We start from the raw sequence: 23004 nt of genomic DNA, 5'->3' as shown, positions 1-23004 counted from the left end.
AGAAATTCAATGGCACAGTTTTAGTGGCAATTGTAGGATGGGTTTTATGGTGAAAGTTAAACATGTTTTGCATAAATATTGCAATTAGTTTTTTCCGATTTAATTTGAAGATATGGATACAGAAACAAAGATCTCAAATGCTACGAGAAAGGATGCACCTTCCCCAACCAAATCCACACGATCATATGTTGATATCCGCAGCAAGAGGCTCGAAGCTGCCAAGCAGCGTCAAAAGACTTCCACTGATAAGTCTGTTGAGGAGACAGATCTCCTACCCTATCTCTTCTTTGGTCAGAAGATCACTGCCACAAAGATTACTGAGACAAAGAACCAAGTGATCACTACTAAAAGATCACCGTACTTTGCCAATAGTGGTAGTATTAAGCAATCTCTGAAGGTCAAGGATGATGAGGATGAGATTATGGAAGTGTCTGCACCAAAGACATCCACAACGGAGAAGAATAAATTTTGGCAACAAGGACGCTTGTACTATCCAACAAGGAATATTGTTGCCTTCAGCAGAAGAGGACTCAATATGTCAGGCTTTGGGAGCCCAAAGCCACCATCCTCGACCACCACATCCACGGATGCAAGTGTGGGCAGAAATATGGAAAATACCCCCCTGGATATTATTCACATCCCGGAGAACAATAGCAGTGCAAAGTTAGTAACACTGAGAAGTACAGATGCTGCACCCACACCCTTTGCTCTCGATAAGTCCCCGCCGAATCTCCATGGAATCATCCTAGAAGTTCCTCCATCATCTCTTCCAGCTCTTGATATACATTCACTAAATCCTTCTTCATCAGCTTTCAACGACAAGGATGTCAATCTTGTAATCTTCACCAACAAAAGAGATCAGGATAGTAGTCCGTCCCCTTCTGAGGTCGCTCCTGTGATAAATGGAAGTGAAATTCTCAAAATCAATCGAGATTTGGCTCCAGAACCTACAACAGGAGCTCCTGACATCACAAAGTCAAGCTCAGAAGGGACGGTAGATGACGAAGAAGATACAACAGTTTCTCTTACAATTACTACTACCACAACCAGTACAACAACCACGACGACAACAACTACAACTACCACAACTCCAGTACCAACTACAACAACCCCTAATCCACCCTCATTAACTCCTCCGGAAAGTGGGGAGGAAGATGCCAATACTAGGGCCTACTCAATAGTTCCTGGTATCAAGGCAATCTTTTCTAACATTTCTACAGCAGCATCCCTTCCACCAGACAATGAGGAACCTATTCGTATTCCCATTGTTTCCAGCACCAGCAAGAGTATTAGTAAAACAATATTTTCTACTTCTGTAAGATCTACGAGTGTTCCTATGACATCCAGTTCAACGCCCAGCTCCACTGATGTGGACACCATGACATCCATGGCCAGCACTGACGTTCCAATTGAGACGACAACACCAAAGACCATCAACATTTCTGACCCTCTTCTTCCATCTTTTTTCAACATTTCATCCATTTTTCCCACCTTCCCGCCGATAATGGGACTACCTGGACAGAATATTTCAGCCACAAGGAAGTCCCCTACTACACCAGATGGAGTTCTGTTGAGACGGAATGGAGATGTGACCATTGAGATGCACAGGATGAATATGGCAGCTTATGTTCTAGCTGGCTTGGGAATGTTTCCCATTGCCATCATTATAATCTACGTGGTGAGGATGCTAATACTGAAACGCGAAGCCAAACAATCCAGTGATCTCGAGAGATACATGAACGATGGTCAGCCAATAAGTCCTGTGGTTAAGATGGATGATTCATCGGGTGAAGAGTCAATCATGACAGAGAGGGATTTCAATCGCAACAATCTGAGATTCAAGAGTCTTCTTGGAGAAGGAAATTTCGGACAAGTGTGGAAGGCAGAAGCTGATGACCTGGCAGGACATTTAGGCACAACAAGAATAGTTGCTGTAAAGACTGAAAGAACAGAGAATGGCTGTGGGGGTCTGAATTTGGAAGCGGACATTATGCGAAAGCTGGGTAGTCATCCGAATGTAGTGACACTTCTTGGTGCTTGTATAGATCAAGGTAAGAATGATACAGGGAAAGTCTATCAGCACTGTGTCTAATTTATCTTTGTTGCAGAACCTCATCTTCTTATCATGGAATTTGCCATGAGGGGACGATTGCTCTCTCTTCTGCGTGCTGCCAGGAGTGCTGTTCACTCAGTGCCTCAATCTACACCCAGCGGAACCAAGACTGCTTCTATCCCATTGTCTCCAAGAAGACTATCCGGATTTGCCCATGACATAGCTAGAGGAATGGAGTACATTGCTAGCAAAAGGGTAAGTTGAATTGAAAAAAAAGCTGAATGAATGCTTAAAGAAAAATCCTTTGTTCCAGATTGTTCATCGAGATTTAGCTGCCCGGAATGTCCTTTTGGATCACAATGGTGTCTGCAAGATTTGTGACTTTGGAATGTCCATCGATATGGATAAATCCAAGCGTATCCACACATTGTATTCCCGGAAGTCCAATCTTAGGAGATCGCATAGCAGCAATAGATGTGGAGAGTCCCGATTTCGATTCCAGCCCTTCTCTACGCTGGATACTAAGTTTGGGGTTTGTCGGAGTGAGAGTCAGACCTGTGGGAGCAAAGTAAGACCTGCTCTGCCCATCAGATGGATGGCTCCGGAAGCCCTGCAATACCACATCTTCTCAACGGAGACTGATGTTTGGGCATTTGGGATTGTACTCTGGGAAATTGCTACCCTTGGTTAGTTTATCTAGGTTTCTTATTGATATTGCTTTATTAACGAAATTTGTTTTTCTTTAGGATGCACCCCTTATCCCAATCTATCTGGGCGAGAAGTGGTGCGAAGTGTTCCAGCTGGAATACGACCAGAAATCCCTCCTGATTGTCGTCCAGAGCTGTATCATCTAATGTCAAAGACCTGGCGGAAGGATCCTAGGCAGAGACCATCCTTCTCTGATGCTAGAAGTGAACTAGCTCATGCCTTGCGCCAGTGGGAGATTGAGCAGGAGAATTCCTCAGAGTATCTCGACGTTAGTGGCTTCAGTGAGGATCTTGAGCACGGGATGGTGTACTTTAATAGGCGAATATCGGAATTTGAATGCGATATTTGACTTGAAACCCTATCTGATTGAATTGCAGAACCTAGCCAGTTCTAAAGTATTAGACATGTTGCACACACAAGCTTATTAGACTTTTGAAAATTTTATTCCTGTAAATAGCAAAAAAAAAATACAAAAAAATCTGTAGTTCAGAATTCTTCCTGGACTCTTTATAATTGATCTTAAGAAATTTTTCTTTACAACACACGCTATGCTCTTAATGTTAAGATAGCAACAAAATCTCTTTTAGAAATATCTAGTCTTCGGAGGTAAAGAAAATATGGAAGAAATTTTAGAGTGAATTGTAAGATTTCCTGAGTCTGGAAATAATTTAATGAATTTTAATACCTTCATTATTTATTAAGTGAATGAATTTTATTTTATCTCAAATTGTTGACGTTAATCGAATAAATAAAAAAAAACTGTGAAAACAAGATAATTTGTGTTATTCGATTCAAGAAATTCAATGGCACAGTTTTAGTGGCAATTGTAGGATGGGTTTTATGGTGAAAGTTAAACATGTTTTGCATAAATATTGCAATTAGTTTTTTCCGATTTAATTTGAAGATATTGGTGAAAACAAAAATGATCGGAATATTTGTTGCTAATCGATTCGTATAATGATCTTCGTAAGATTGATTCTTTGGTTCATGATTTTAGATAATTCATTATTATTATTATTGAGGTAAGTTTCTATATTTATTTTTTTCCTAATTTGCATATAAATTAGGTTATAACAAATAAGGTAAGAGTACCCCGGATCGGAATGTTAAGAGACATGCTCGATATTTAGTTGAAAATTCAAGTCTCAAAATATTATTTGGTATTTTTGTATATGCTAATCGGTTTATTTGTGATCCATTTATCTATACCTGTGCATTTGAATTTTAAAATTTTACAATAAATTTTTAAAAAAAATAGATGTAATTGCAACTAAGAACTCTGTATCTCAGATCGTCACGAATTTAATCAGGTGCTTCACGAAAAAATAGTTTTGTAAATTAAATCTGAACTAATGCACTGCATTCTTGTGAGAGTTAAATGGTAAAAAGTAGTTAATAATTTAAAAAAAAATCACTTGAAATTGGTGCAACAATATGGTAATAAGCTAACGATCCGAGGAACACTGCCGATCGCTGGTACTCTTCCCTTATAAGTTTTTATTTTTAATTCGCTATGATTAGAAATTTTTCTTTATTGAGTTATTCCATAAAAAAACATAAATTATATTTGAAAATTACTTCTTTTATAAATAGCTTGAACTTCAATAGGAAATCGGCGGATTGGTGCCGATTTTGTCCTACAGCAAGGCAACTCACCAATTTACAAGGCCAAAATCATTACAATATATCTTCAGGATGAAGGCATTAACGTTATGAACAGGCCCATTCCAAAGCCCAGACCCCTCATCCATTGAAAATCTTTGGTCTTTGCTAAAAGTCAAAATCGCCGCACAGAAACCTCTTTCTTTGAAGGACTTGAAGCAGATCATCATTGGGACCTGGCCTCTTTTCACATCAGACGAGTGTAGGAAGCTTTGCCTTTTCGTGCCTGCCCGAATTGCTGAATTATCTCGCAAGAACGGTGGAAATATGAAATATTAGTGTAGACCGTAACAAACTTTTGAACGATGATGTAGGGTAAGTGTGCCAAATTCCGGCCAGCTTGCAATTTCGGCCACCTTTTTTGTTCCTCGAATTTCCATGAACTTTTAGATTTTACGTACCCTAGAGATTATACAATGCAAAAGAATAACAAAAAATGTAGCTTCGACAAACGAGATGACGTGAAAAAGATATTGGAAGAATTCCCGAAGGACAAGGAACTATGAGAATGAAGATGGCCGAAATAGAGCACAAAGCTATATCTATATTTTTTATTTATTTTAAAATGTATTAAGAATGATTTAAGAGTAAATAAAGACGGTAAACTCTTTACAAGGTTCGAAGCAACACTCTTTCAGAAGAAAGAATAAAAAATCAATTTGTATTTAAAATATTACATTCCAAACTTAAGACTTGCATGCTACTATGCCGAAATTTGGCACACTTACCCTAATGCATTATTTTTGAAATTAATTTTATTAGTAATGAAAAAACAATTCCGAATCTAAAATTAGAAAGAGTAATGAACCAAAGAATGGAATGGAATCAAAAACCGTTTTTTTTTTTAAATATTTACAAAAGTGTTTCAAAGCCTTTGTCACGAGAAATGAGCACTGTAACAAACTTATGATTCCTTGTCGTATTAAATCTGAAAATTAAGGATTTCTAAAATTTCCAATTCTAATACAAATGACGCTTGATATATAATATTTAAAATTAAACTAAATTTTACTAGAATTTATTTAAGGCTTTAAAATATTATAGCGAGTTGCTCCATGATTAAAGAAAACTATAAGAAGTTCAACATTTTCACTTTAGCATAATTTGTAGAGTTTGCTGTAATTCAGTATAAAATTTTAAGATAATTGAGATTTTCAAGTCAAAGGTCTTCTAGAAGTTAATTTAAATATTTAAAACTTGAATATTTATCTCAGAATTACGGAGAATGTGGAGAATACTTGAATAACTCCTAAGGTTATAAAACAGAAACTGCACATAACTAGTGCATTTTGTTTTAATTTAATCCGAAATAATGAATTAAAAATAATAGTTTCTAAAAGTTACTTACTGTATAAGCTATTTTGCTGTATTTTTGCTTAGAATCTTTATATGGGACTTTAGTAAATTTTACCATCTATTTTGTCCATGTGAACAATAATCCAAACATTATACTTTCCTAGATGAATAATTTCTATTTCTGTATGTCCAACATTAAAATGTATGACGCCATTTAACCGTTTTGTTGAAAATTTATGTGAATTTTGAGGAAACCACTAAGCCTAAGGTGGTGATTTTTAATCGGAAGAAGTTATTGGAGCAATTAGAGAATTACAGATATATAAATTATATACCTCTTTGTAGCAGGAAAATTGTTAATGAAACTTGAAGAAATTATTAATCCGGAATTAGCCCAGAATCACCATGAGAAATTTATCTTTCTTTCCTACCATCTGAAGCCACTGTGTCCATTTCCAATGTAAAAAAATTAATCTGCAGAATTAATATGAGAGCAAAAACTCTCATTTGTGCAATATTGAGCGCTTATTGAAACTTTCTTAAGCCAGATACAAACGAGTTCATTTGTCAAAAACTTGTCTCCGGCGGATACAAGAAAAAAAATAGGAAAAAAATGATTAACTATAGCAAGTGCATTAAACCGATATGCAAACTTTCATTTGCAGCCAGCATGTTTGTGTTGCAAGTAGTTTACATCTTAAGTCTAACCATTGCATTCCGCGATCTTTTTTTTCTCTCAGTTCTCTCAGTCTTTACCACCTTCCCAAGGTGTACACAACTTAAGGCAGGAAGCAAGTTTTCTCGCACACATCAACTCCAAGAAGAGCCGTTGCTGAATATTTAACTGAAACTCTGTCGAAAATTATGAAAACAAACCTAAACTGGTAAGTCAAGATTAATTTTATTGAGACTAAAATCTTATAGAGGAACTTAATTTAGTGCGAGGCGAGCTATGTTCATGGTTATGGGTCTTTTTAGTAACAGACGGACTTTTTTCTTGTCGCTTTTCTTTGTAAGATTTTAGGATTGGGAAGCCTGTCGCATAAAGTTTTCTGTCAAGAAATTTCCTTGCTTTTCTGCATGTTTTTTCAAGTTCAATAAAAAAATAATAATTTTAAAAAATGTTGTTTAAATAAATTAAGTTTAAATACTCATGTTATTTTAACAAAGAACATAGAAATTTCATTCATTTTACATGTTTTGTTTTTGTTATTATTATTATAAGACAAGAGAATATTAAAACAGATATAGGGGAAACTCTGGCACCATCGAATAGGGGGTAGCACCAAACACAGATTTTTATTGCTAAACTACTTGAACAATGAGGATTATTGTTTCAGTGGATAATCTTTAGCAATAGTATTTATGAATTCATACAGGTCTCATCCTCTGAAGCAGGGCTGAAACTAGAGTTGAATTTAAGGTAGGGCATCAGTAGTTAAAGGTAGGGCATTCATCAAAATTTTTGATTGATCTCTTTTGATTAGTCTATTTCCGTCCCACTTCACTTGAATGTAAGTGAATGAGGTAAAACAAAAAAATCAAAAAGACAAATTTTAAAAATAAAATATATTATTCTAATTCGTCGATACATATACTTAAGTGGTATTACGTGGATCAAAATTGACAAAAGAAGCAGATTTTTTTCTAATTTCTTTTCTACATTATAAAGAATATAATTAATTCAAGGTCAAGCTCTTACGTATATAGAAGTACAATATTCAAACTAATTTCATTTAGAAATTTATCGTGTGGTACTTGATTTTTGGAGACATTTTCGAAAAATACATACTTTTCGGTGGACAAGATTTTTCGAAATTCGTTCATCTGAAAACTAAAAACCAAATATTTCCTGTTACCTGATGAGTTAAACTAGTATTTAAACGAAGGAATTTTCAAAAAAATGAAATTTGAATTTTAATATGCTGAAAAAAATTGAGAAATTATTATATTTTTACAGTCTTCTTGATCCATGTAACCCCTTAACTATCTTGAAAATGCGTAAATGAGAAAAAGAAATAAATTGAGCTTTTATGTAAGAAATGTAAGAATCTTTACGCTCATTTTGCTCAGAACAATTGAAAAACATTATTTCATTTAATTAATTCAACTCATTAATAACAATGCCATATTGATGGATAAATATTCTATTTTTTTTTATAAGATGTTTGAGAAAATATTTAAATTTTTCAGAAAATTATCGTTTGACTTTCCATACGATTTTAACCAATTGCATTAAGCACTTCAATTGATCACTTATCGATCACAGGCCATTTAAGAGGAGATTAATTTCTTCTCTACCATATCATACTACGAACATTTTACTTAGAACATTATCTTAGTTTTTGGTTTTTAAGGCAGGGCATTGGAAGCTTTAAGGTAGGGCATTGCCCCTCAAAGCCCCCTCAGCGCTACGGCCCTGCTCTGAAGTCTAATAACTAATTGAAAAATCGCAGTATTCAGTGCTACCCCGTGTTCGGTGGTGCACTAGTTTCCTTAAACTTCTAAATAGCAACTATTAGCGATTTTGCCAAAGTAAGTAAACAAATGTAAACGTATTGGACACACAAATCTTGCAAGACTCAGAATTCTAATATCACTATTGAAATCCGATTTAGTCTATGGATATCATCTTATATGTCCTGGAATCTTGATACGCATTCACATTAGCAATTTAAGTGAGGTAGTCACATGATACTTCGCTGGAATTTAAAAGAGAAATTTTAGTTCTTGAGATAAAATATCGGAACCCGGGGATTTGCTTACGCTGCCGGGGTGCGGGGTGTAGGTGATGGATTACTGAACGGCACAGGCAGGACTCGTGTCAGACCTGCCAGGGCTAGTTGCGAATAAGAGCAGTCCCCGACATGGGTTGTGCACGTTGTGTAACTTCACACCCTAACAGATCCATTGAGGCAACACAATCTCTGGAGGCTTCTCTGTGGCGTGATTCACCCGAAGAGTGTGAATGTGAATTAAGTTGTTTAATGGACAATCTCGACATGACACCAAAAAGCCATCACCAGATATAAGCCGAATGGTGTGTGGAAGAGCGCATCAAGAAGCTTAGTATAATGCCTCTTTGGGGCTATTCTGGGAGCCCCATCAAGGACCTTTTCAACGAGAAGGCGATCAATGAGTACAAGATACACTCTAGGCTAAAACGCCTGGCCTTCAACGTGGTAAGTTGATCCTGGAATCAGACGGCAAATGAAGATAAGAAATCGTAAATATCAACAAAACACAATTTAGAAAGCAAATTGGCCTGCTTACGGGACATTGTGCTCTAGTTTTCACTTAAAAAGAATGGGCATTAGGCTTTCCGATAATGTTTAGGGGTCGAAGAGTACAATATTCACTATGCTATTGTCTTACACTCAATGGGTCAAGTGGTAGAGCACTCGCTCTATGATGCAAGTATCCCGGGTTCGAATCTCCTTTAGGTCATCAGGAATTTTTCTGGCGTTAAAGGTGTTCGGATTGCATCCAGTGAGCTTCACTACACTTGATTCCACGGGCATGGACTGACAACCTCATCCCGTACAAGAAAAAAATAATAATGCATGTCTAGAAATCCACTTGCGGGAAGGCCTTGTTCCTTCATGGAATGTTGTGCCAGCATTATTATTATTATTATTATTATTATTATTATTATTATTATTATTATTATTATTATTATTATTATTATTATTATTGTCTTACATTTGGGATACCGCGACTCTGTTTACACTATCTTCATCATGAAAATGTCTCAACCTAGAGCTTTGTTGTCCAACATAAAGGACGCTAAAATTAAACTCTTACAAATCAAGAGGATGGGTACAGTACAAGAAATTGACTAGTTGCAGTGCCCGGGCCTATTATTGGGGCCGCATCGTCACATAGTCGCGCCAGTTGGATCAGCAAGTGTGCTAACTGCATTTACTTTGTGTCTGTATTAGTTGTAAACGACGCGTCGTTGTTTAGCGTTTGCAATGAATGTAAGCACAGAGTAAATGCAGTTGTTGATCCAACAAGTAAAGTTTAAGTGTAAAACCTGACTGTTTCCATAATTTTCAGCATGGGCTTTATACAGCGATCGCGAGTGTTGGTGTTGATTTCTCGATGTAATTTCTTGAAGAAAGTGTATGTGGATTGGGTGGTTTTTTGTAGCCGTGTAATAAATCGTCAACGGAACACATACAAGAGCCCAGAAAGTCCGTCTCTAGGTCACGGGCGCTTGCCGCGTCTTCAATTCCTCAGCAAGTGCTCAGTTTCAATCTGAACACCTTACGATCAGTTGCTTTTTTTCTCCGTGAAAGTGTTAAAAGGAGACTTCAAAACCGTATAAGAATATCAATTGCTGCAACACCTTAAGACCATCATCCACCATTAGAATCAGTGAAAGGGCCTGCCATTTTGCAGTATTTTCCGTCCACTAACTTTGTGGAAATTGTGGAAATGAGGAAGATGTTGTGAAACTTTTAAGTGAAAAAGTAAAAGAGTTTCCACTATCTGCAATGGCATTTGACCTCTTGGATTACTGAGGAATACCAGTTTTTTTTGTGTGAAGACTTTTCGTGGTGCTTTCATCAGTGATTATGTCATTGACATCAATTTCATTCTGCCATTAAGAGACCCAATGGATGAAAAGTCCACAATCATTGCCCAATGAGTTACTAAAGTGCGCAGGTTTTGTACAGTGAAATTACTGAGAGAGACATCATTTTCTCGTGAAGTTTCCCTCGCGGACAACATCTTTCCACCCAGTCCAAGGCAAAAAACCAGTTAACAGGAATTGCAATTATAATTGTATCAAGTGTAGAATGCTCAATCAACACGTTTAATTGCACCGCAACAGTAAGTTTTGTTGTGATTTTTTTGCCGTCTTCCGTGCCAAGATATTGATATTTTGAGTTTATTCAACCTCAACTGTGAGGAAAGTAATTTTCACGCGTTGTGTCGCTGTTTTTCATCTCACTTGGTTGATTTACGGATTAGGTGACAGTGGATCTTCAGTCACGGAATCTTTTACTCAATTCATGTTTTTTTTTACAGTTTTGTCTTGTAAGAAATATACCGTACTGTTCTTTATGAAATTTTCTCATTAAAATTCCATGGTTTAACAAAAAAAATAAGCATCCCAGCGCTGTTTTAGAGATCACTTTGAAAAGTAAATTGCTTACAATAATTTCTTCTTTTTGGGTTGGAGCAAGAAAGCGGTATACATATTCTATTTCGTAGCTTTATGCACATAAATTAGAGAAACAAATTAAAATAATTGTTCAATGTCACAATTTTTTTATATTGTCTTTACACTTTTCTTGTTAAAGTTTTTATAGTAAGTGAATTACATTATTTCTAGTGAGAAAACTGTTAACTTAATTGCAAAATTTTGATGGCGAAGTTGATTAAGCTTTTGGATTGACACTCTATCTAATGAAGGGATCTCTTTTTGTTAGCAAATTTGTGTGTTTGAATTCAAATCACACGAAAAGATTATAATATTAATGATAGGCTTAAAATTTGAATATTGCAAAGAAAATTTAACACACATTTCACGGTTTATATTTTAATATGGATAATTAAATGATACAGACACTTTATTTTTGTTTACATTTAAATCCACAAAAAAATTATAGCGGAATTTTTAATTATCGTCCTATTAAAGCTTTGCAAAATAAACAAAAAAAAACAAATAATTAATAGGGCTATTAAAATGAAAGATGTTTTATTAGTGTACATGTTACCAACATCGGTTAAGTAATACAGAATAGTTCATTGGCGATATTATCATTTCTCCTTTTTTTACTGTGATTAATTTACGTGTTTTTTTTATCTCGTTCTACTTTTATTAAAAATTTTAGTCGAAACCTTTTGTGATCTTACATCAGATTTAGTATGATTTTTCGAGATTTTGCGAGCGAAATGTCATTCGAATTAGGGAGAAATTCTTGTATAAAACTATTTATTTGAAATCTAATGATATTTTGTTCAATATTTATATAGGTACTCAGATTTATTATAAATTCCATAAAAAAATTGAAATTGAATTACCTTTTGAATTAAAACGTAGTCCGATTTAAAAGAACCGAATAGGCGGAAGTCTATTTTAGTTTTTCCACCGTTTTCTCTGTAGGTGCACAATTTACGATAAGGCCGTGTCCTTAATTACAAGGTCAAAAGTAGTTTATATTTCTTATTCTTTAAATCGATAGAGAAACTATCTCGCCATTTCGAAATAGTTCCGAAAATGCAGAGACGAAAGCAACGGAGCGTCGAGCAGATTTGCATCATTCCGGCGAACATCGCCGGAACGCTTGGAACATCATTCACTTCAGTATTAAATTCTCTTCTAGTTGAACTAAAAAATTGTTGAGATCCTATTTTTTTATGATACAGCATTCTAAAACCGAAATCTTGACCAAAAAATGCATGTTTTTTTTAAACACTGAAAAAATTCCGATTTCACGATTTTCTTCGGGTTTTCTTAATTTAATCTTGAAATCCTTATATAAAATTCGAATTTTTTTAGATTGTATTTATCAGATATTACAAACTGTAGGGGAAAGTACTCTCACTTCGAACGTTCATGCCTTCGAATAACGCGAAATTTCTTTTTGTTTTCCTAAGAAAGTTACATATTTCTATTAAATATTAGTTGGCTTATCATCAATTGTTGATAATTCCATGATAATTTAATGTGAATCTCTTACGAAAAACAAAAGAAATTCACACTATTCGAAGGCATGAACGTTCGAAGGAAGTGCACTTTCCCTATATTTCCCGCGAATTAGGCACTGCTTTGGCGAGAGGTTTTCACTAAACTGTTCATTAATCCGCTAATTTGTGATATCTTTTTCTAAAAGACTATTTAACCACTTTAAATATGTATAAACGCATATACAAAAAATTAAAAAAAAATTGCTCGTTTCGAAAAAAAAACATGAAAAGCAGCACAGGTTTGCCTCCTAATTAAGGACACGACCCTAAGACGGCGGTGGACAAAAAATTCACAGATTCTTCACATAAACGATTTTGGTTAAATTTTAAGAATATTCTAAATTCTTTGAAAATCACAGAGAACATAGAATTTAATAATTTTTCAAGTAATATAAGATATTAAATTTTTTCGTAAATTTTTCTAGTAAAAAGGCAGAAGAATGATTTATTGTTTTGATATAAGGGAAACAGGATATTGAACTCATGCGAGATGTTTCAATGTAACTGTAACTTTCATTTACGAAAAAATATGCTCATATTTTTATTTTAAAATGTTGTTATTTTTTAACAAGAACGAATTGCTTTTAAAGATAAAAAATGCGTACAAAAATTATTATTTTTTTGTTTCCCCCCTTGCCTAACCCCCCTTACCAAGGTCTTAGGCCTTTAGGCCTGTTTCGACCAGTATTATATTGAAAATCCTTTGAAAACTAAAAACATCCATAAAAATAGGTACCAAAATCATCAATCTGTAAAATTACTATCTGACAAATACTGAGGAAACACAATAAATAATAATAAAGTCGGGAATCTTACACATTAATTGCCGTACTGCTAGAAAAATTGTGTATTGATGTAAATTTACAAAGAAAAACAGCCAATATTTTTTTTATTGTGTAGCTATTATTGGTATGTTTTTACTAAAGGGATAATAATGCGAATTACCGAAAATTAATATTTTTATAGTTTTTATTTATAATTTTTAAGGTAATTCATAGGGTCTCCGTCAAAAACCCGAAAACCAAAATCCCGAATTGGTTTCTGGATTATGGTTTTTCGGAATTTTAGCCCATTAGGGATTCTGGCTTTTCGGGATTTTGGTCCATTCGGGATTTTGACTCATTTGGGATTTTGGCTTTAGGAATTTAGACCTATTCGGGATTTTTACTTTTAGAATTTTGATCTATTTCAGGATTTAAGCTGGCAGCGAATTCATCTCACGATTTCATTCGAAACTCAGTGTGTGATCTTGTATTCTAAATTAGTGTTAATTTACAACGATTTAAAAAACTAATAAAACTAAAAATATAAAGAATTTTGTAATTTTGATCAGTAGCACATAATTTTTTCAAAAACTTTACAAGTTTACTTTAGAAAATTCGGTAGCGACGAAATAATTTTCATATTTGCAATTAGGTATTCACTTAGGATTAAAATTCCGATTTATATCATTTAGATTCATTTGATACTTTTATAATTTATTTGCCATACCAGCAAAATATAAAATAATATAGTTTCCTCAATTCAAATACTGATTTATTACTGTAATTTCTTTTTAATTTTAGAAATGTAGTAGCAATTTTCTTTCAGATAATTTTGCAATAATTTTCTCTATTTGTTTACAGATCCCACGTGTGCAAGGAGTGCCCAAATATCAACAGAAAAAATGGGTCGTGTATCAAAAGCAATTGTGATCTTTTCACTATTGACACTGTTGAAAGTGATGGTAAATGGTGAAGATGTTGATGATTTAGTGGACTTTGAGTTTGAGACGCAAACGCCTACGAGTGACTATGAGTATGTGGATGAAGTGACTGACAATAGAAATACGCACCAAAATACACTTTTGGATGATTTGGATGATGTGGAAACGGAATCAGATCCGGTGGCTGTGAATTTTCACACAAAAGAGCAAAAAGTGAGAGCGGCACTCATGAAAGCATGGGCTAATCTAAAATTGCGCCAAAAATTTGCCGAAATCCTCCCAATTCTGCGAATGCTATCCAGTCAACAGAGAACAGCCCTGGCTGCTCTCGTTTCGGCTCAAGTCAATGCCAAGCCAGGCAGGGAATTGAATCTCAACCAGGTGAATCAGGCATTCAAGTTTCTTTGTGTTCTTTCATTCACATTAATCAATTTTCTTTAATTTCTCTCTGTATTTTCTTTGGCAAAAGGTGAAAAGCATGTTCGGCGACCGGAAAGATCTGATACTACCGCTGGTTCTCGATATTGCAAATCTGGTGCGATTTGCTGCCACAACTGCACATCATAAGCCGTACGACACTTTCTTCGAGAATGAACCCATTCCTCAGGCACAACTTCTTCGCCGTAGTTTTAACACTCAATCATCCGTGGAAAGTGATGAGAGAAATGAGGCCGTTGGAACAGTTCTCAATACAACAAACCCAATGCTTAATATTAGAGACGATCGTCTATCGGTTGAAGATGATGATGGTGTTATTGTCACCACAGATGATGGTCACAGAAATGCGCGACAGAGCGAATCCAGAGCATTTCTTGTCACCAGAGAAGCTCCCCATTATGAGAAACTCATTCAATCAATGCCCAAATTTGATCAAAAACTTGAACAAAATGACCAAATGCCTCCGACTGAATCTACAGATCCTCTTCTAAGCGTTCAACCCCTATCCATTACGCTTACAAGATCAAGTCCCGTTGAAAAGAATTTGACTCTCGAAGAAATTGAGGATCTAGCTTTTGAGTCTTTGAATGGAACAGAAATCACAGATGCACCAACAACCGAATCATCAGAGAACCTTCCAACTCCAGAAATGCTGATAGGAAGAAAGCGACATCGGAAGAAGCCCCCGCCACCTTTCCTTTTCCGCAAACCTCCACATCTGAGCTCTCAGGGCTGTGAGAAATTCACCGGAAGTATTTGCTTAAGGGTTGATGATTATCCGATGTAAGTGTCCTTTATATTCTAACAGCATTTCAAGTTTTTCACTCTCTGACAACCTAAGAATTCACTAAAATTTCCTTATCCCAATCGCAAATTTGTCTCCTTCATAAATTATAATAAATCTTATCATCTCTCAGGGATAAAATTATGGGAAGCATTAGGAGGCACTCTTATGCAATGAACGCTCTTTTGGCTGAATACAGCGACAAAGCTGAAGAACAGGATACTATGTATTCCGATGACTTGCTCTACGAAAGCAAACGGTAGTACAAATTTCTCATCATATTGTTTTAAAAGGAGTTTTACAAATTTTGAAAATTACAGACGAGAGGACACCGGTCAACCTGGAGCCATGTGCAACAGCATTATACGATACGCTCGTCCTCAGAAAGCCAAGTCTGCAACGGGAGAATGGAAGTATATCGTCAACACTGGAAAGCACACCCAAACCCTTCGATTGGAGAAATGCAGCAACCCCCAGGACAGTTGTACGTATCTTACGGAGAACTTCAGATCACGGTGTGTTCAGGTCTACAACTACCATCGATTGCTTAGCTGGGACAATACTAGGGGTCTTCATGTTGATATCTTCAAAGTACCCACTTGCTGTTCCTGCCGTATCGATGGCTATCGTGATTCCTACCCACCTCTAACAACTGCTTCAAATCAATATTCATCCTACAAAGATGCCTCAACAAACCTCTTTGGATCACCTTCAAGAACCAAGCCCTATTCAACAATAAACGACAACATAAATGACTATGATGAAGATGATGACTTTGAGGATGATGAAGATGAGGAAGAAGACGATATTGCGTATCAGTTTGGGGATGGTTTCAAAAGGATCCGCAAACCACCTAAATCCATTTTGTCCAGTTCTAGTGTCCCCAAGATTAGAGTAGATCATATCAAAGTTCCGGGTGGCCCTCCTTTAACTCTTCAAGTTAACACTCCGCCTGAACCCTACCTCAGTCCACCACTAAATGAGTTCGGAGAGCTTGTGTCTTTCAAAAGAGGCCCTTTCACGGGCAAACGCCGTAAAAGGCCAACGAGTCGCATTGATCAGAACCTATCTGGTAGTGCTACTCAATTTCAGGAGATTACCATTCCATCCACAGCAGCAGGAGTTGTTACTGAAAGGCCAAAAAGGCGATCTACCCCTTTGACTACTACACAAACCCTGCAAGAAGTCACTGCCAAGATGATAACTCCTCGTCTACCTAACACAGGCTTAGAAAGTGATGCCGGAAGTAGCCGGGTGAACTACAATTATCATCCGATAATAGAGTTCTTTGAGAATGGAGCGGCCAAGGGGGGTGTAGAGGTGCCGCAGGCCGCAGCATCCGGAAAAGAGTCGCGCATTGGCGCTAGCAGTGTCGGTAGCGACTGGCAACCAATGATCAATGGCAAAAAGCGGCTGTGAATGCCGCAAGTTATATTAGTTTCTAATGTGTAATTTATTTTTCGTATTTATTCACAATTGGTGGAAAATGCATGTGGAAGCCAATAAAAGAAAATGTAGAAGACCATGATGTAAGTTCTTTATGACTGATCTTTGGAAAAAAAGATGTGTGAAATTGATCAATGCTGATGGGAGATTTTGCATGCATGATCGATGCCTTTATTAAAATTCTAGGGGTATGTCATTTGGAGACCGAAGTACTGTCAACAAGAATAAATGCCAGAAAGATCTTGATGCTGCCTGAAGTTTTAAAATACGAGAACGAGAATAGATTGAATCTGAATGGATTCTGGATGGAATATGTATTATTAGATTAGATTACAATGGTGCCGCTGCACGCAGGCCTCCTTCTGGGCCTATTATGCATCCCCAATTAAATTAGCCCCTGCTAAGGACAAGATGATTTAAGCTAGCCCGTTTTTCGGATAGACTCCATTAAACAGGGCGGCTTTGATCTTGATAGGTCTTCATCATACAGCACCGCTTTGGGGCAGTCGCACACATAGTGAGTGACCGTCTCCTCAGTTTGATTGCATCCTCTGCATATTATGTTACATTGGACACCCATTCAGATGTTTGTTGAAACAGTAACCGGTTAGAAGATCAATAATCTGTCGGGTTCTCTAGTCGAGTCGGGGGTCCCACCGCCCATGAAGCGAACATCTTTACCAATTGCATCACGAAACTTCGGTTAAGAAATATTTTAGGTCTTCTTAGAGCTCACGAAAAATTAAAATATCCGTTTTGTTCCATTTTGTCGTAGGTTTCCTTATGAGATGAGTACAAAGAAGACAACTGAGCCTTAAGAATTCTTATAGGTTATTTATAGGCCCGTGCACTCAATGGGTCAAGTGGTAGAGCACTCGCTCCATGATGCAAGGTCCCGGGTTCTAATCCCCTTTAGGTCACCAGAAATTTTTCTGGCGTTAAAGGTGTTCGAATTGTATCCAGTAAGCTTCACTGCACTTGATTCCACGGGTATGAGACTGACAACCTCATCCCGTACAAGAACAAATAATAATGCATGTCTAGAAAATCCCCTTGCGGGAAGGCCTTGTTCCTTCATGGAATGTTGTGCCAGCATTATTATTATTATTATTTATAGGCCCAAGCAGAGGCCTAAAGTTTAAGCCAAGGATAGCTTAATTAAATATAATGTAAATATAGTTTAAACACTGTTTTTAGGTTAATTACGCTAAGCCGCTTTTCAATTGATTTAGGTGCATGTTCTTATTCTTATGACAGTTAAGCATTTTTCTGCTTTTATAATGTGGATACAATTCTTATTGAAGGTTTTCTGGCGAATCCTTTAAGGACGTAGTATATTCTGATCACTATTTTGGTCATAATTACGTTAAGCCGTCCCTCAGCTTAAGTCGTGAGTGTGTACGGCATTAGAATAATCGATTAGAGGCCCTTTGCATAAATTTCTTTTACTTATTCTATTACTGCGAAATTTTGTAGGCTAAATATTTTCGAGGATCAGCTCAAGTCTGTTCATGCTCATAGCCTAGTTCTTTAATGTATCGATATTCTAAATAACAAACTAGTTTTTCATTTTTCGAAAACTAACGAATAATTTGCTCTTCATATTCAATGGTAAGTCTAGATTTTTATAAACATTTTTACTGATAATAATTTGAGATGTTAAACCTCAGTTTTAAAGCCCGTGTAAGCTTACACTGAGAAAAAAGGGGGTGCGATTAACTTTTTTCCTCGTAAGTTTAACACTTTTTAGGTGTAAAAATATATCAACATTTTTTAATGTTAATTTTACACCTTTTAAGTGTAAAATTAACATGAAAAAGGGTAACTTTGACCCATAATACACCTATAAAGCATAATATTTACACCGATTTCAGATCAATACTGCAGGGTAAAATTAATATTTCCGGATTGTTATTTTAACTTTTTCGGATTTGTTTCATGTCAGTGTAATAGCTCCCTATTTTGTCCGCGTTAAGCTACCTAAACGGTACCCATCAAGTATTAAAAGCATCTGATATTACCTTAAACAGAAAACTTTCAGGCCAACAGTTCTTAAATATGGATGAAACTAAAAACATCGAAGAACTAAATACCGAACCCCTCAGCAGATCAACGAGAAAATTTTCATTTTGCCCTCAACAATTGATTAGCATTTTTCGATTGGGAGACACACTCTACCGGTGGTCTTGAAAAGAAAGTAATCGCATTTTGTAGCTACATAGGGAAAGTGACAGCAATCTCCGGTTTTTGCACAGGTTCAAAGAGATTTTGCTGATACTCAAAACCCGTGCTAAAAGACAATTTTTTTTGTTATGCTTCAGCATCCAGAGAGGTGTCACTTTTTTAGTGCATGCTGTAATTTTGTGTACACTGATCCCCAATCATATGAAACAGTTTAATGGGCAATTGTGTATACAAATGATACAACGATGGCAGTTTAGTGAGACAACTGACCTTTAAGTGCGCCAAATTACATACTTTATCACATAATAGCCAAGAAAATATTGGGCGTTGTGGCACAGCACGAAAGACATATTGCAAGCAGTTCCAAGCGATCATGAAAACATTGTTCATGCAATGCTCAACTTGTAATATTATTTTTCATTGCTGATGCTGGAATAGCAATTACTCGATTAACTTACCACGATAAACCTCTGAATGCCAATGTCTATCAAAATGCCCTGGATTGGTTCGTCATATTTAGTTCTCCCTCCGAAGACTCAGTATGATCTTAGAGAGACTCTCCTAAGAGATTTTTTTTTCGATGAAAGTGTGGCGGCACCTTGAGAATGGAGGTTTATAAAATTCCCATCAGAACTGCCCATTGAGCTCATTTTAATTAATTTGTTTGGTACTGACATCGGGGAAAAAAGCCATTAGTGTTGCAATTTAAAGCAACGAAATTTAATGAACTGGAGAAAAGAAACACTTTTTTTTACCGATGCTCAATGTAATTGTTCTAAATTGAATTTGGGTGAAAAGCGAGAGATTTCTTTCTTTTCTCCAATAATGAGCAAATTGACTTTAAATCGCACAAGACAGACAATTGTTCAATTTGTTTGGAGTTCGGTGTGGAAAGAAATCACATATTGTAGGACTTTATTATTTTCACGATGAACAAAAGACTGGATTAGATTTCACTTGTTATTTTTTTTTGTTTTGAATTAGGCCTAAATTTAAATTTAAAATTCTTATGTCACATTTAGGTACAGCAACTACTTAATAAAAAGGAATAATATTTTTTTTGTGATTCAGTACAGAACAAATATTTAGACACGCTTATTCAATTTCAGAAATTTTTATTTTTATTTTTAAGACGCTTTTTTTTTAGTGATTTTGCGAATTTTCAGGCTGTTTCAGTATTTTAAGAATTTACATTTGTTCGATTATGGTAAAATTTAACACAGAGGTTAATCAGCCATCATATTACTGATGATTTAATTATTTAACAACATACAGTCAAAAGTAAGTCAACACTACATTAAAATTAAAAAAAAACCTTTTTCTCAAGCGTCGTTTTTAGATTTTATCTAACTTAATAAGCAAAATTAGCTTAAACATTATTGTTCCAAGATTCGAGATCGAAGATCCAAGTCAAAACATTTAAAGTAATCACATAATTTAAAGAAATAAATTTAAACGAAATTAAGGCGTTCGTACGAGTTGATAGTCAGACGGAATTCTAAAAGCGTTACCCATAGAAATTCTAATAGCCATACTATATTACCGAGGGCAACGAAACTTCAGGATTGGCCAATTGTAGAAGTGCGTCTGTCTATTAAAATTTCTAAGATCATAGTTTGAAAATTGTAAGTTATTTCCCCTTGCTGGAGTAGGATCTCGAAGAGCGTGTTCATGAGATGAGGAAGTCAGTCTTGACTGGAATAAGAGAGAAGCTTCACCAGCATCTGAATCTTTATTTTTTTTTTAGTCTGATAGGGTGTGATTTGGAATATCAAAAGGCGCAAGCTAGAAATTAGTTAAGGAGTTTCAAGCAGTTCTCTTCGATTAACAAAATAATGGATACTTTTACAACTAGCTAATCTTTTCGTACACATTTCTACTTAATGTTCAGTAATTGAAGGTTGAAAAGAAAGGACTACATGAGGATGATTTTGTCACCATGCTGTTGACAAATATTTCTAGTAGTACTTAAGGATCGTCGTTACTGTAAAGCACCCATCCCTAAGTTCTCTAGAATGAAAGAAATACTTACAGCAGAGGTCACTTGCATCTACGGTATGAGATCAATATTTAAGTTTGATCAGCTAAAATACGTATTTTAAACAATGGAAAATTCTGGGGAACAATATCACCACAACCTGCGCTACAAAACGTCTCCAGTAACTCTTCCATTCGCTTTCCCGATTTTTTTCCGGAATTTTCTGTACCTGAAGAAAAAGGAAACCTGCTTCCGAAACGTTGTATCAAAGAATAAAGGAGAAGAAAGTATAATGATCATAAAGTGTGTAAAATTTCCTGTATTAAAATATTCTTCGGTAAGAAAAATAAATTTCTAAACGACATCATGTTTGTTCTCGTTAGAAAAATTCTGCAAATTCCGACAAGTCTGAACCGGTTCCAAAATAAGTATTTTTCATCCAAAAACAGTTCTTATTATTTTTAAAGATATTTTGGGGGATATTTGTGTGATTTGTGAATGGGCTCAAAACGGATGAGAACCAGTGAACGATAAATGATGTGAAAATACTTCTGAGGTATAGCATCTAAAATATGAGTTCGAGCATTTCGTAAAGTCTGGGACGATTTACCTCCTTTTTTTTAAATAATGCCTTATTTTGTTAAGTTAAAACTAATAGTAGCTTTTTAATAGGGGAGACTGGGGCAAAAAGTTACAAATCGAAAATTTTAAAATTCAATATCTTCCAAGATAAATAAGATAGCGGCTTAAATTTTTTTCCCATAGATAGCCTCCATATAGGTCTTCTTCAATGTCGTAAGTTTGTTAGAATTTGAACAAGGAATTTAGAAAATAAAAAAGATCGAAATTTTTAGCCCTATTTTTGAAATATTTTCCGTGCAGAAGATATCAATTATTAGCTACTTATATTAAATTTGATGCACTGGTGAATATTTCCCAAATTATCTGGATATTCTTTGAATACAAATCCGCTATCTATTTTAGAATTTTACAAAGATTCTTTTCTCCAGAAATTCTTTTATAAAAAACGACCACTTGGGGTAAAAAGTAACAAAAGCTATGGAGCAAAAAGTAACAAAAGCTGAAACAATTTCTGATGTCCCACGGTGAAAAGAAACGTCAATGCTATGTGTCGCCGCTTGTTGTTTGCGTTGGTCAAACGATTTGATGTCTTTTCTGTGTTTTTTTTGTAAAATAACTTAAAATGCGCTTTTTTCACTCAGATAGAGAAAACGATGTTTTACAAAGGTGTAGAAGAATAAATTTTCTATGAAAATATGTAATCTCGGTATTTTACTTAAATTTACGGAATCCCGTAATAAAGCGAATCAAAATGTGATAGTATGCCTGATACTATTTTCAACAGATTTTTTGAGAATGATTACAAAATTACCTTTTAGAAAACGGCTCGATAGATATATTTCCTTACAAAATAGATAAAATGACTTTAACAGAGCGGTAAATTTCCTATAAAACTGTGCTAATTAGAAATTTTGGAGATGCTCGGGTAGCTTGTAAAAAATAAAATATCCGTTTTGTGACTTTTTGCCCCAGTCTCCCCTACTTATTTAAAACTAGACCTAAATGGGTCGGCAAATTTTTGATTTGATCCGGAAAAGATTACGAAAAGAACTGGATTCATATAAAATTTGAAATCAGTAAAATCAATTAAGTGACAATTATTAAGAGAATTTAATTTTAGATTTTTTATTCAAAAATTAATATTTTACTTAGGGGCATGAAGAAGGCCCTTAAGAGTTCTTAATTAATTTCCGATCAAATGTATTTGTTTTCATGACGACAAATTTAATTTTTACTGTTTAATACCATTTTATTACACTTTTTTAATTTTGTTTTAATTTTTTTTATTTATTTATATTAAACTTTGTTCATTTAGAAATATTTCAGCAAATCTATTTAAATTCAAACTAATTTTTTCACAACCGTCTTGTTTAGATTTCATAAATTCCCTGAAATTACTGCATCACTCAATCCAATTCATTTTCCCTTTCCTCAAAATGTTTCAAGATATCTCAGCAAAGAGCATA

At 35.3% G+C, this 23004-nt stretch overlaps 2 protein-coding genes across 2 annotated transcripts; both read left to right on the top strand.

Annotated features, from left to right (window-relative positions):
• The first annotated feature begins 112 nt into the window (after positions 1-112).
• LOC129801021 (mucin-2-like) lies at positions 113-3532 on the top strand. Its single transcript, XM_055845776.1, has 4 exons — positions 113-2051; positions 2109-2308; positions 2367-2739; positions 2800-3532. Exons 1-4 carry the CDS (start codon positions 113-115, stop codon positions 3108-3110), a joined length of 2823 nt encoding a protein of 940 aa, XP_055701751.1. The 3' UTR covers positions 3111-3532.
• Positions 3533-9966: 6434 nt separating this feature from the next.
• Positions 9967-16873, top strand: LOC129804214 (neurotrophin 1). The gene is made up of 5 exons (XM_055851328.1): positions 9967-10558; positions 14047-14507; positions 14596-15347; positions 15482-15607; positions 15669-16873. The coding sequence occupies exons 2-5, from the start codon at positions 14088-14090 to the stop codon at positions 16765-16767; spliced, it is 2397 nt and encodes a 798-aa protein (XP_055707303.1). The 5' UTR covers positions 9967-10558; positions 14047-14087; the 3' UTR covers positions 16768-16873.
• The last annotated feature ends 6131 nt before the right edge of the window (positions 16874-23004 follow it).

Source organism: Phlebotomus papatasi, chromosome 2 (assembly GCF_024763615.1).
Source record: "Phlebotomus papatasi isolate M1 chromosome 2, Ppap_2.1, whole genome shotgun sequence".
Taxonomy (NCBI): domain Eukaryota; kingdom Metazoa; phylum Arthropoda; class Insecta; order Diptera; family Psychodidae; genus Phlebotomus; species Phlebotomus papatasi.
This window is presented reverse-complemented; position numbering and strand designations above follow the sequence as displayed.

Coding starts and splice junctions, on each gene's coding strand:
- LOC129801021 (XM_055845776.1), top strand. CDS start 113: ATGGATACAGAAACAAAGATCTCAAATGCTACGAGAAAGGATGCACCT. Junction 2,052..2,108: donor TGGTGCTTGTATAGATCAAG/GTAAGAATGATA, acceptor TCTTTGTTGCAG/AACCTCATCTTCTTATCATG. Junction 2,309..2,366: donor AGTACATTGCTAGCAAAAGG/GTAAGTTGAATT, acceptor CCTTTGTTCCAG/ATTGTTCATCGAGATTTAGC.
- LOC129804214 (XM_055851328.1), top strand. CDS start 14,088: ATGGGTCGTGTATCAAAAGCAATTGTGATCTTTTCACTATTGACACTG. Junction 15,348..15,481: donor AGGGTTGATGATTATCCGAT/GTAAGTGTCCTT, acceptor ATCATCTCTCAG/GGATAAAATTATGGGAAGCA. Junction 15,608..15,668: donor TTGCTCTACGAAAGCAAACG/GTAGTACAAATT, acceptor TGAAAATTACAG/ACGAGAGGACACCGGTCAAC.